Consider the following 13,254-nt stretch of genomic DNA (forward strand, 5'->3'; position numbering starts at 1 on the left):
CTTAAAGCTAGCTCATTACTTACAGTTATGTTTGTCCTGTTTTTCTGCATTACATCCTTGAATTAAAATGGATTTTTTAAGAGAGTTTGTACCATTGGATTTCCACAACACGCTTATGATTTTGAAAGTACAATAATTAATACAAATAAGCAGAAATCTGGAAAGTGGATAAGTATTTAGCCACCTTTTGCTGTCTTGGGGTATGTCTCTATTAGCTTAGCACATACAGGCACTGGGATTTTTGCCTATTCTTCACAGTAAAACTGCTCCAGCTTGACATTTAGATTGCGTTAGTGCACAGCAATATTCAAGTCGTGCCACAGATTCCCAATTGTATTGAGGTATGGGCTTTGACTACGCCATTCAAAGACATTTAAATGTTAAACTGAACATAGTTCTGATCAGATGTGGTCAGGAAATTGATGTAATGTCATTGCTTCCCTCAACAGTGAATCCACAAAAAAATCTTTGCTGATCCGTTACATCATCAGTTGGTGTAGGTCTTGAATACATGTGATTCTCTGTTGCCTTGTATTGAATTTGATCCACAAATGTTGTCCTTTTCTTCTTTTCAAACAGTTTGCTCTGAGTCATAGTCAAGGTTTGAACACGTGTGTCAGAGGAGTCGGTTTTCGTCTTGTGACCGCCGCTCAACTCGGTTGGTCTGAGCGGCTTTTGGTTCACGTTTCTATTTTGAACCAAATTGACTGGAGTATCAACCAAAGGTAAAAGACCTATCCCAGAAGAGATCAGTCCTCCTTTGGTGACTAGTTGGAAGCTTTTTTAGACCTCTCCTTGCCCATTTCTCCTTTTCAAACAGTTTACTCTATTTGGTTCCAGTCAAAGTTATTGTCCTCTTTCTGTGACTACTGCTCAGCTCAGATGCTGTTGTAATTTGAGCAAAATTGACTGGAGTATCAACCAAAGGTGTTATACCGATCTCAGAGGAGGTCCTGCTGCTCCTTGACATTATTAAAGAACCATGGCATTTGTGATTCAGTCCTCCTCTGGTAACCAGTCATCCATTTGGTCCAGTTAATTGACTATCAATGACTACATCTTCATATTGGTTCACTGGTCAGCGTCTATAAGTACTAAAAGTCTAAAAACCTTGTTGAGGAGGTTAGTCTAGTATATGAAAAAAACACACAAGGCTTTTATTTATTTATTCATCTATTTATTTATTTTTATCTATTTATTTATTTATTTTTTGTTTTTATTTACAGAATCAAGACTTTTTATATAAAGTCAACTTTTTTTCTGGGTCATGGTCGAACGTGGGCTGTGGTTGGACAGTTGCTTCACCTTAATCGTTTCTTCTCTTTCTGGTGACTCATATATATCTCATTTAGTCCTATGATCGACATTCGGCACCTGGTTGTATTTCTGACCAAACTGGTTGAAGTTGAAATCAAAGGAAGACTTATCTTGGAGGAGCTAGTGTCCTGCTGCTCTTTAACGTTACAGCTGGAGCGCTCTCTCATTTCAGTCCTCCTCACATGACCAGTTATTCCTTTGATCGACTGTAAATCCTTTGTTGGAATTGAAGGTAAAAGAAGTGTCTCAGAGGAGCTAATGTCCTGCTGCTTCTTGAAATCTTCATCATTCTGAGGTTTTTCAGTCCTTGTAGGCTGACGAATTTGTATCTTATTTAGTCCTTTCACTGACACCTTCTTTTTGAATAAGTTGGTTGGTGTTCCAGTCAAAGGTGGATATTGTGTCTCAGATAAGCTGACATCCTGCTGCTCCTTGAAGCTACCCTTAGTGGTTTTCTGCACCAAGATGTTCGTAGTATCAACCAAAGGTGGAATAAGAGTCTTAGAAGAGCTAACGTCCTGCTGCCCCTCGAAATGATCAGAAGAGATCTGTGGCTTATCAGTCCTCCAATGGTGACCAATCGGTAGCTTATTTAGTTCACTTCTTGTCCTTTTCTTCTTTTCAAACAGTTTGCTCTGAGTTACAGTCAAGGTTTGAACACGTGTGTCATAGTGGGTCCTCCACTTGTAACCGCTGCTCAACTCAGTTGGTCTTCTGAGCAGCTTTTGGTTCACTTCTATATCTGGAACCAAATTAACTGGAGTATAAACCATAGGTGTTATACCGATCTCAGAGGAGGTAATGTCCTGCTGCTCCTTGACATTAGTAAAGAACCATGGCACCTGTGATTCAGTCCTCCTCTGGTAACCAGTTCTCATCTCACTTAATTCTCTGATCAGCTTTCGGTTCGTTGTTGTATTATTGACAGAATTTAAAATACTTTTAATCAGACGTGGACAGGAAAGGGGGGTGATGTCATCCATTCCCTCAATAATAAAGCCATGCTGGTGCGCAAACAGTGCATGCTTTTTTTTACTCTGTCTGTAGTAATCCATCCTGCCATTATCAGGCGCTGACCAGATTGGAATTTCAGGATAGTGCTTTCTTATGCCTTGTTTAGCATTATTGAAGCTCACCTTAACACCAGGCTGAGGAACCCTTGAAGGTGTAGATCCTGAATACAACTGATTTTCAATTGCCTTGTATTCCATTTATTACACAAATCTTGTCATCCTGGGACAAACCATTTGCTTCGTTTCTCTCTGAAACATGAAATTTGGCGATATAGAATCTATTGCGTATGACAATTCGATTCACAATTTATGACGTCACAGGGAACGTCATAATGATGCAATGGAAGGCGTTGTATGGAATTCTCATGGCTTTGCCGATTCGCGCATGCGCAAAACGTTTCACTGTGACGTGACCGTTATCGCGGGACTCTCGGGCTTGTGAGGAAAGTTAGGTGTAAATAACGGCGAACGATTACGAGTCACTGAGACATGTCTCTGTTTACTGTAAACACACTCGGCTCTGTGATGAACTCTGGACATCTGTCTGAATATGAGCTTGAGTATTTCCTCGATTTAAATCCTCATGGTTGTTGTGATGGTTTCCTTCACCTCCACTTATTTAATACTTCAGTCTCTTTAGCACTTTCTAAATAGGACAAAAAGGTACTATTTAGGAAGTACTGACGAAGTCCTGAAGAAACGGTGACGGTTTTTACCGTTAAATTTGAAAGAAAGCTTGGTTTAAAATATAACGGTGAAAACCGCGCGTGCACTCTATGTAACCATAGCTAACTTAGCTAACAGTAGCTTAGCTAACTGTCGGGAGTGTTTCTATGTAAGACGTTGTTGTTACTAACACATTTAGAGCTATTTAACAATTAACGACGATTTTCTTCATTCATTCATTCATTTTCTTGCAAAGTTTAATTAAATTAAGGATACTTTAAGGCTTTAGGGCCACCTCTATGAGAACATTTACATTTACAGCATTTTGGCACAAGCCCTTATATCCAGAGTGACTTATATTATCTCACTTTTATACAACTGAGCAATTGAGGGTTAAGGGCCAACAGTGGCAGCTTGGTGGACCTGGGATTGAACTCACAACCTTCTTATTGGTAGCCCAACACCAAGTCGTGGTCTAATGGTTAGAGAGTTAAGGTTCGAACCCTAAGGTTGTGGGTTCGAGTCTCGGGCTGGCCATGACTGAGGTGCCCTTGAGCAAGGCACCGAACCCCCCAACTGCTCCCCGGGCGCCGCAGCATAAATGGCTGCCCACTGCTCCTGGTGTGTGTTCATGGTGTGTGTTCACGGTGTGTGTGTTCACTGCTGTGTGTGTGCACTTTGGATGGGTTAAATGCAGTGAAATGAATTCTGAGTATGGGTCGCCGTATGTCACGTCACTAAATACTCGGCCAAAGCCAGGGCAAAAGAGACTGTGTGGAGGGGGGTAAGAAGAAGGAAAAAGGGGGAAAACCACATGCCCATATGGAGACTGTAGACTGTTTCAGACAAATCAGTACCTGTTGCTCCACAAAGTTCATATCTATTCATATTTATCATTAAGCTTGTCCCGATGTTACTACTACACATGTTTAAAGGTCCTTGTGATTGTATTCAGGACACCACATGATTGTATATGATGACGTTCCTTATGATTGTGTTCAGGACACCACATGATTGTATATGATGACATTCCTTATGATTGTATTCAGGACACCACCTGATTGTATATGATGACACTCCTTATGATTGTGTTCAGGACACCACATGATTGTATATGATGACATTCCTTATGATTGTATTCAGGACACCACCTGATTGTATATGATGACACTCCTTATGATTGTGTTCAGGACACCACATGATTGTATATGATGACACTCCTTATGATTGTATTCAGGACACCACCTGATTGTATATGATGACACTCCTTGTGATTGTATTTAGGACACCACATGATTGTATATGATGACATTCCTTATGATTGTATTCAGGACACCACATGATTGTATGATGACGTTCCTTATGATTGTATTCAGGACACCACCTGATTGTATATGATGACATTCCTTATGATTGTATTCAGGACACCACATGATTGTATATGATGACGTTCCTTATGATTGTATTCAGGACACCACAGGATTGTATATGATGACGTTCCTTATGATTGTATTCAGGACACCACATGATTGTATATGATGACATTCCTTATGATTGTATTCAGGACACCACCTGATTGTATATGATGACAGATTAGTGTTCAGTTCAAACAGATGACCCTGACTTTATACAATTGCTAAAGTAGATGATGAAAGGAGAAGTCAATGATGACCAGTGATGTGTAAATAATATGTTTAAAGATAAAATGATGTTCAAAACCTATGGTTTTTTTTTCTTAATGGTAAAAGATGTTCAAAAGATTTTATTTCAAGATGTTTAAAAAGATTAAAAAAAAAAAAAAGACATCATCACTGCTCAGTTGCTTAGTAGCTCTATGTGGTGAAAGTGTAAAAGTAAACCTCATTCTGTTCCTTCTTTTCCCTGTAATAATGTGATTATTCATTTTCTCTTCATCGTCTCAAATGATTTCAAATATTATGATCTCTTGAGTTGATTGTCTATTATTATTGTAAGTGTCAATTATAATGTATAAAGGTTTTATATTTACATTCATGATGTATTTATTTTTACATGACGACTCACTATGGTGTGTGTGTGTGTGTGTGTGTGTGTGTGTGTGTGTGTGTGTGTGTGTGAGTGAGAGAGAGATTAATGCAGTATTGTTTATTTTCTTAATAATAAAAAAAATTAAAACGTCATTTATTCAAAGTCGTTATAACTAACATTTATGTTTGTCATTTTAAAACAATTTCCTCCCCCGGTCCAAAGACAAGCATGGTAGGTTGATTGGCATCTCTGGAAAATTGTCCGTAGTGTGTGATTGCGTGAGTAAATGAGAGTGTGTGTGTGTGCCCTGCTATGGGTTGGCACTCCGTCCAGGGTGTATCCTGCCTCAATGCCCGATGATGCCTAAGATAGGCACAGGCTCCCCGTGACCCGAGAAGTCCGGATAAGCGGTAGAAAATGAATGAATGAATGAATGTAGATTTTCGCATCACAGATTTTGCCTAAATTTGGCTTCTCCCGGTTCAGAGTTGCCACATTGAATTATATAAACCACATATCTTGATTTTGGCACAGGATTTACTTTACCATGTCCTTCCTGAGCAATCCCCTCATTTTGAACGGCTCATTCTTGTCCCTGGACCACCAAGGCCTCTAAACTTAAACCCAATTAACCTGTATATCATTAGTTTATTAAATACACAAAGCATGCAAAACAATGATAGCTTATCTCAGTGGTTAAACTGTTGAGCTACTTTCTATTATTATTATTATTATTATTATTATTATTATTATTATTATTATTATTATTATTATTATTATTATATTTTACCCATATTTTAAGCATTTAATATCTAATATGACCTAATATGCATTGTTGCATGTTAACGATGGAAACCCTACACCACTGCTTTAAATCACCATTTTGTATCTAGGTTTAGCCTAGTTTACAGATCTGATTATTAAATCTAACATCCAGCATCCAAATGTCTAAAATATACTGTGACTTAAAACCACAGAAAAACCTTCGGTTTTTGTGGCATAATGAAAGAGATGAAGAGATTGAGAACAAATCTCAATTTGAGCAAACGTGTATAACTATTAGAAATGATCTTATATGATAATCTTAATAAGATCAAGATAAGATAAGATCAAGATCCAGATCTCAACATATCCACATGTTCCTTGGCTTCCATAGTGATTTTAGAGAATGATTTTCAGTCTGACCAGCAGAGGAAGACAAACAAAAGGCTTACATTTTTTTGAGCGAATATTTCACTCCTATATGTAAGTGCACTGTTAGGCAAAGCATCTAAAAAAGTGGTAAATAAAAAAGAATAAACAAATGAAAAAGAGTGAAATTGAGATGAATTGATTTAAATAGACTTTATATGAAATAGAGATCACTGAATAAAATGATAAATAAAATGTGATGTGATAAACATAAATAAAATGTTTTTTAAACACATGCATAAAAATGCGGAGCAACTGTATTAGATTAGATTAGATGAGATCAGATTCAACTTTATTGTCATTACACATGTACAAGGCAACAGAAGAGCAACACGCAGCAAGTGCAAGATGTACAGTATTTACAGTATGATTACAGTATTTTCAGTATGAACAGGATACTATACAGATAAATATGCTATGGATATATAGGTGTGATTATACAGGTTGGGTGCTATAGACATGAAATATACACGGTGTTATATATTATATTGACAAATATACAGGTGCTATTGACTGGATGGGGGCGTGTGTGCCTCTTCTTTCCCTCCTGATGTCTATGATGTGCTCCTTTGTTTTGCTGGTGTCAAGGAGCAGGTTGTTGTCTGCACACCATGCGGCCAGATGCTGTACCTCTTCTCTGTAGGCTGTCGCATCGTTGTTGGTGATGAGGAACTTGATTATGGAGTTAGATCCATGCTTAGGCCTGCAGTCATGAGTATAGAGGGAATAGAGGAATGGGCTCAGCACACAGCCCTGTGGTACACCTGTGTTAAGGATTAACTGTATTATTAACTGAAATCAGTAACAACAAAAATGAGTGCTGTCTTTCTCTGTGGGATTGAGACTTTGAAAGAACTCTTCAGTCAATCTGATATCATTTCTACTAAATATCATTATACAATATGGTTAAAGCACCATATTTGAATCATGTGTTCGTTCCCTGGTAAACTTCTCAATGCTAAGTTTATGAATATTCATTCATTCATTCATTCATTTTCTACCGCTTTATCCTAACTTCTCGGGTCACGGGGAGCCTGTGCCTATCTCAGGCGTCATCGGGCATCAAGGCAGGATACACCCTGGACGGAGTGCCAACCCATCACAGGGCAAGTTTATGAATATTCATTCATTCATTCATTCATTCATTTTCTACCGCTTTATCCGAACTTCTCGGGTCACGGGGAGCCTGTGCCTATCTCAGGCGTCATCGGGCATCAAGGCAGGATACACCCTGGACGGAGTGCCAACCCATCACAGGGCAAGTTTATAAATATGAGAATGTTTAATTGTCCATCCCACATCAAAAGGGCTGAACAGCAGAACCAACATCCTGAAACTGCCTCCACCACTGCTCTGGTCACTTCACTGTTCAGCTTGTCCCTGAACTTTTGCTCCTAGTTTGATTTTGTCACTCTCTGTACTCAGTGCTTCCTGGCTCCACTGTCTTTTCATCTGGTCTTAGAAAATGGTCCATTTATATCCTTTTTTTTCACTTCATTCCTGTTCCTTGCTTTGCCCCAATCCATATTCCAGCTGTGTAAGCACCATATCATGCCACTACATCATTGCACTCCCATTATTTTTCAGACTGCTGCTGTACAGTTCCAAAAACATACCTCTTTTCTGCTGCTGTCTTTCATTATTGCACTTTATTATTCATCAAAGAACTGTGCACGTATTTTATTGTACTGTAAGAGTTTTGCACTGTTTCCACACATGCACTTTATGTAGGACTGAGTCTGTTGTCTCCTGTAGATCGGTGCTTCATGTAGCGCCATGGTTCTGGAGGAACATTTTATTGTGTACTGTTCCAGCTATATACAGTATGGTTGAAACCACAGTAAAAGCTTCCATCCATCAGGCTTTTTTGGCAGCAAGAGTCCTCATCTTTAGTGATTTTTTTTGCTGTCGGTAGAACATCATATCATACATAGAGTAGAGTAGTAAGTTAAGCCACTGCACACAGACCTCTGCTGCGCCTTTTCCTATCACTTCCCTCTTACCTTCTGTTTCATGGCAACAGCTCTGGCATTCCTTTTCTTCTACTCAGCCATCTGGATCAATCAACTGCCCTTTCCTTTTCGTCTGTGGTAGAATCCGGCTTCTACGATAAAGCCGCCTTATAGAATTGCAAACCAGCTACTGGTAAAATGTGCTAATGATGGAATTCTGAATACTTCTGAATAATTTTTACTGCTGAATACTTGAACACTGTCTGGTAAAACCATAATCTGTAAGATTTTCCTTAGTCATGCACTTCAGTGTGTTCATTTGTTTTATTACACAATATACTGTATGTCGGATCTGTTCATACCTTACAGATAAATACGTTTTATATTGTCATTGAGAGGACAGACCCTGAGCTTTTACATTCCTTACACCAATGAACTAGTTTCTAAATGGTAAAGTGTTTAAAACAATATGTAGTTGTAGTTATTTACAGTTGGTTAGTTTGTAATGGAAATGCTGATAGCTGAAACCAATTGCACATACAATGTAAAAGAAAAAGGAAAAACTGCTTAGTGAGCATCAAGTGTCATAAAATACTTTGTTTGTTCCTAGGCATCGTCCTACTGTGGGACAAGTCGAACCCGTTCCCAGTCATTTAAAACCACGCGTTCCGATGAGACGGGTTATGCAGAATATCTTCTAAAAATAAACTCTAGGCTGCTGTCTAATACTAATGATTTTAGTATTCAGCTACTATTCTACTCAGCAATAACAATAAAGCAATAAGGTCTGATAAGGTCATGTGTTTGAATCCCAATTCCAATTGAGCAAGGTCCTTAACCTTCAGTTGTTCAGTTGTATTAAAATTCGCTCTGGATCAGAGCTGCTGCAAAATGCCATAAATGTAAATGTAATGTAATAAGGTGTATAGATGGTGTTATAGATATTTGATATAAGAAGAAGCATCCTTTATCTGTTACATATACATGACTGCACAGAGAAATTATTTTCTTTGCATATCCCAACTTAGGAAGCTGGGCTCAGAGCATGTCAGCCATGATACAGTACCCCTGGGCATAGAGGGTCAAAGGTTATGCTCAAGGGCCCAACAGTGGCATCTTGGTGGTCCTAGGGCTTGAACCCCCGACCTTTCAGTCAATATCCCAGAACCCTAATTGTTTCAGCCTCTACATCATTGGCCTCATGGTTTGGTGGTGCACATCATCCAGGCTCAATCCTGGATTCTCAGGTTACTAATTGTGTGATGTTTCATACTGTATGCTCTCCACTTTTTCTCCAACCTCCAAAACCATGTTGATTGGTGAACTATTGCCTACTGTTAAATGTAATTGACTGGTGAAAGGATCCTGATCCACCTCAACCCTGACCAGGATAGTCCTTCATGAGTATGAATGAAAGAATGAATAAACGAACGAACGAAAGAATGAATGAATGAAAGATTCATTTGTTCTGTGTAGGAATCATATCAGATCTCATTTGTACAAAACAAGAAAGAATGAATAAATACATTAAATACCATTAGTGGGGAAAAAAATAAAAGTAAATAAACATCTTTAGTTTTTAATAGTGGGATTCATTTGGTAATATTTTAGCTATATAGGAGGGAAAAAATACATGTTATAAATTTCTATAGTAAATATGACAAAGAGAATATTAAGCCTCATGAGCTACTTTTTAATAACACTATTTCTATTTATAATACAATTTATTACAAAGGCATATGGCAGGTTTGTCCTCTCATCTCTGTACTTGCAAGTACTGAAATAACTACAACAAGAAGTCTTATTTAATAACACGACTAGTTTTCTAGACTGGTTGCAGTAATTGAGAGATCAGTACTACTGAACACACATTTTTTTTATTGTTCATTCGTTTAGACTTTTTTTTTAAAACAAAACCAAACAACACTATCACCGAGTTAAAGTGGAAAATAAACATTTCAGTATGTTTCAGTAAAATATGACCTGTGATACTTAAACAACATAGAACTAACAAGGAACAGCCAGTGAGTTCAGATAGTTTATTGTTGCCATTAAATTGTCAAAGGACTTCCTTTTTCCTTTTTCCTTTTTTTTTTAATGCTGCATTAAGTTAGCATTGGGTTTGTTTGACATAACATTTACGAGTATGAGTACAGTGTCAGACTGATACCTGATGTCAGTGTCAGATTGTGTGTATTGCTACTGGGTGATAATGGTAACGAGGGAATGTTTTGTCCTGATAGCAACACTGTCCAAAGATAACCGAACTTGTGTGTCTTCCAATGTAATGTTACGTAATCGCTTCAGTATGTTACACTCTGTAGAGCTTTAGACAGTTCAGTTTGAAAAGGGTGTACGTTTGACGAACACGTTTAAACACTGGTGGATTTACACTATCACAGATGGAGAGCAGGGGTGTCAAAACTTTTTTTTTTTTTTTTTTTTTTAGAATCAGGGGTTTTAAGATCAAACCATATTGTAGAAACCGTCTTGCAAAACAGGATTTTGAACTCACAAAAATTGCAACTACTGATTTATTTGAGAAAAAATGTGAAATTTAAAACAATCAAATAATCCTAATTAGATAGATAGATAGATAGATAGATAGATAGATAGATAGATAGATAGATAGATAGATAGATAGATAGATAGATAGATAGATAGATTAGGATATTCGATTAGGCAGATAATCCATTTCTGGAAGGGGGTAAATACTTATGCAACACATTGTATATTAAACCCTAATCTGTCCGATTTCTCTTGGTAAGGAACAGCATTGTGTTCATTCGTTTTGTACCTCAGATAGTGTACGTTGAATCAACTTGTAGCTTACAGATAAATGCAAATTAGACCAAATAAACACCGAAGAGGAGTTGATGTATTATTGGACACTGTGTTGTGGAACTGAGTGTTTTTTTTTTGTTGTTTTTGTTTACTTTTTTTGGACACTGGATTGTGTGTAATGACCTAAAATGAGTTTGACACCCCTGCGGTAGACTGAAACCTTGTTTTAATCAAAAGGGTCAAAATATATTGAGTGTGTTAACTACGGCAACATCTTGGCTAGCTATTTCTGTTAGAAAGAAACAAGGAAGGAATTTAAGAACAAAACAAAGGAAATGAACTCATTTACGAGGAATGAACAGAGAAAGAAATATTGATAATGAAAGTCAGACATGCCTGGGAGCAGTCGATTTGGCAATAAAGTAATTGCACATAGATTATATAAATCTCACAGTGACAAGTTATGCCCTTTAAAGATGACAATGGATTCACGCTCGCTCGCTCGATCTCACACATCCACACGTATTTAACTTACGACAACATAAACAATAAAATACATTTCCCATGTCCAATGTCAATGTTTGTCCTTCATATAGTTTCTTCACTTCATGGTTCCCAGAGTCCCCCAAAACACTATAAAAATGTACCAATAAGCCATGAATAAAAGTTATTTTTAAATCCCTCTCTGGTGTCCGAAGCCTTCGTTGTACATGGCAAGAAAGAGTCTTAATTGCATCAGAGAACAAAAAAGTGTGGTCGTGTTGACAATCGTAAAAAAAAAAAAAAAAAAAAAAAAAAAAAATTCAGTCAATCTGTCAACTGGCAATTGTTCAGACATATGAAACATATGTAGTGTTCCTATATCTAACATTTGTGTTCTTTGGTCATTTGCATTCTTACTTCATCCTTGCATATATGTGTGTTTGTGCATTTTTTTTTATTTTTTTTTGTCGTTAAAGTTTTTCTTTAAAAATCGGTCCAAAAACAAAACAAAAAAAAAGAATTTAAATGCAATCCTTCTCAATTCCATCTAAGGCCACGGCTCTTAGACAGCTCACTGGTTCAGACGGTCTGAGAGAGCAGCTAAGAATGAGAACAGGTTCTCAGTGTGTGCATGTGTTGAACACCTCCGTTACGTGACTCAGCTGCGAGCCCTTCAGTGGTTATACTCCAAAACTGGTTAAAAAAAAAAAAAAAAAAAAAGTGCGTCTGACGTTCTGTTCAGAGTTCCGTCTCTTCGCTTCAGTGCAACTGGAGGCGTGTGGTCAGTGTTAACTGCTTGAAGGTCCACTGTTGAGAAAGTAAGTGGTCATGTCTCCTTTCCCCTTGACTTTGACGAGGCCACGGCACTCCAGCTGGTAGCCTTTGCTGGCTAACACGTGGTACAGATCAGTGGTCACCTGGGAGAACAAAAGATTATGAGGCATGTGAGGTTTTTGTTGTCTTTCACTTCTGAAGTGATAATTACGAGTATATCGTGCTTTGTTGCTGGAAAGAACATGAATGATGCCAGGTTTATTAGTACTAATACATTTTGCATAAAACATATACTACAGAAACTGAACTCCGCCAAATTTAGGAGTAGCATAAATTTCCAGTTGTAATTACGACCTATTAAGTGCAACTTCCTAGACAGAAACCGGTATTTTTCGTTCATTCCGTTAGCATGTGAAGGCAGCGTTAATCTGAATTCATGCCACATCGATGTAGTTACACTTGACGGGCAGCAGATAGCAGTGCAGGCTGCATTTATAATTTATGAGAATTTGTTTCTTTTGAATCGTCTCTTAGTAATACAGCTATATGACTGAACTTGTGGTTGTACACCAGTGCAGTGGATGTGTATGACATGTCAGTGTCATGACATCACAGGTGTGAATCAAGTCCAGTTTAGAAATCGAGGGGAATTTCCCACCAACTGATGAAACGATATGAGATGTGTGAGTTTCAAGGTCACATCACATCAGAAGTCTGTGTCGGTGGTGTTAACTATCGTTGGGAATTTAGAGGTTTAAAGCAAAAAAAAAACAAAAAAAAAACAAAAAAAAAGCACTTTTAAATGCGATGTTAAATCACTTTCTAATTATCTTTAACGTTAAACATATCAATTTTTTTCAGCCCTTCAACAATAAATTTATTTTTTCTTTTTAAATTTGGTTTTATTGGTAATTTTTTTGGTCGAAGGATTTCAAGTGGATGAAATAATATAATATTAATAATAATATTCTCTAATAAATACAGTTAACTGATATTAACCATATACTCGCCATATGTTAGCTAAGCCAGAGGAGCTTTTTTTTAGGGGGCCGGATATTTCGAGAGGG

The 13,254-nt window shown here is 37.6% G+C and overlaps 1 protein-coding gene across 3 annotated transcripts in view; it reads right to left on the reverse strand.

Moving 5' to 3' along the window:
* Positions 1 to 9,813: 9,813 nt before the first annotated feature.
* The window catches only part of adcy6b (adenylate cyclase 6b), a 76,628-nt gene continuing 73,187 nt past the window's right edge, over positions 9,814 to 13,254 (reverse strand). For all 3 annotated transcript variants that reach the window (XM_027170344.2, XM_047807188.1, XM_047807189.1), the window contains one exon: positions 9,814 to 12,330. In XM_027170344.2, the coding sequence (XP_027026145.2) occupies positions 12,202 to 12,330 (129 nt within the window). In that variant the 3' untranslated portion in view covers positions 9,814 to 12,201. The remainder of the gene's footprint in view (positions 12,331 to 13,254) is intronic.

This window comes from Tachysurus fulvidraco, chromosome 23, assembly GCF_022655615.1.
Source record: "Tachysurus fulvidraco isolate hzauxx_2018 chromosome 23, HZAU_PFXX_2.0, whole genome shotgun sequence".
Classification (NCBI taxonomy): domain Eukaryota; kingdom Metazoa; phylum Chordata; class Actinopteri; order Siluriformes; family Bagridae; genus Tachysurus; species Tachysurus fulvidraco.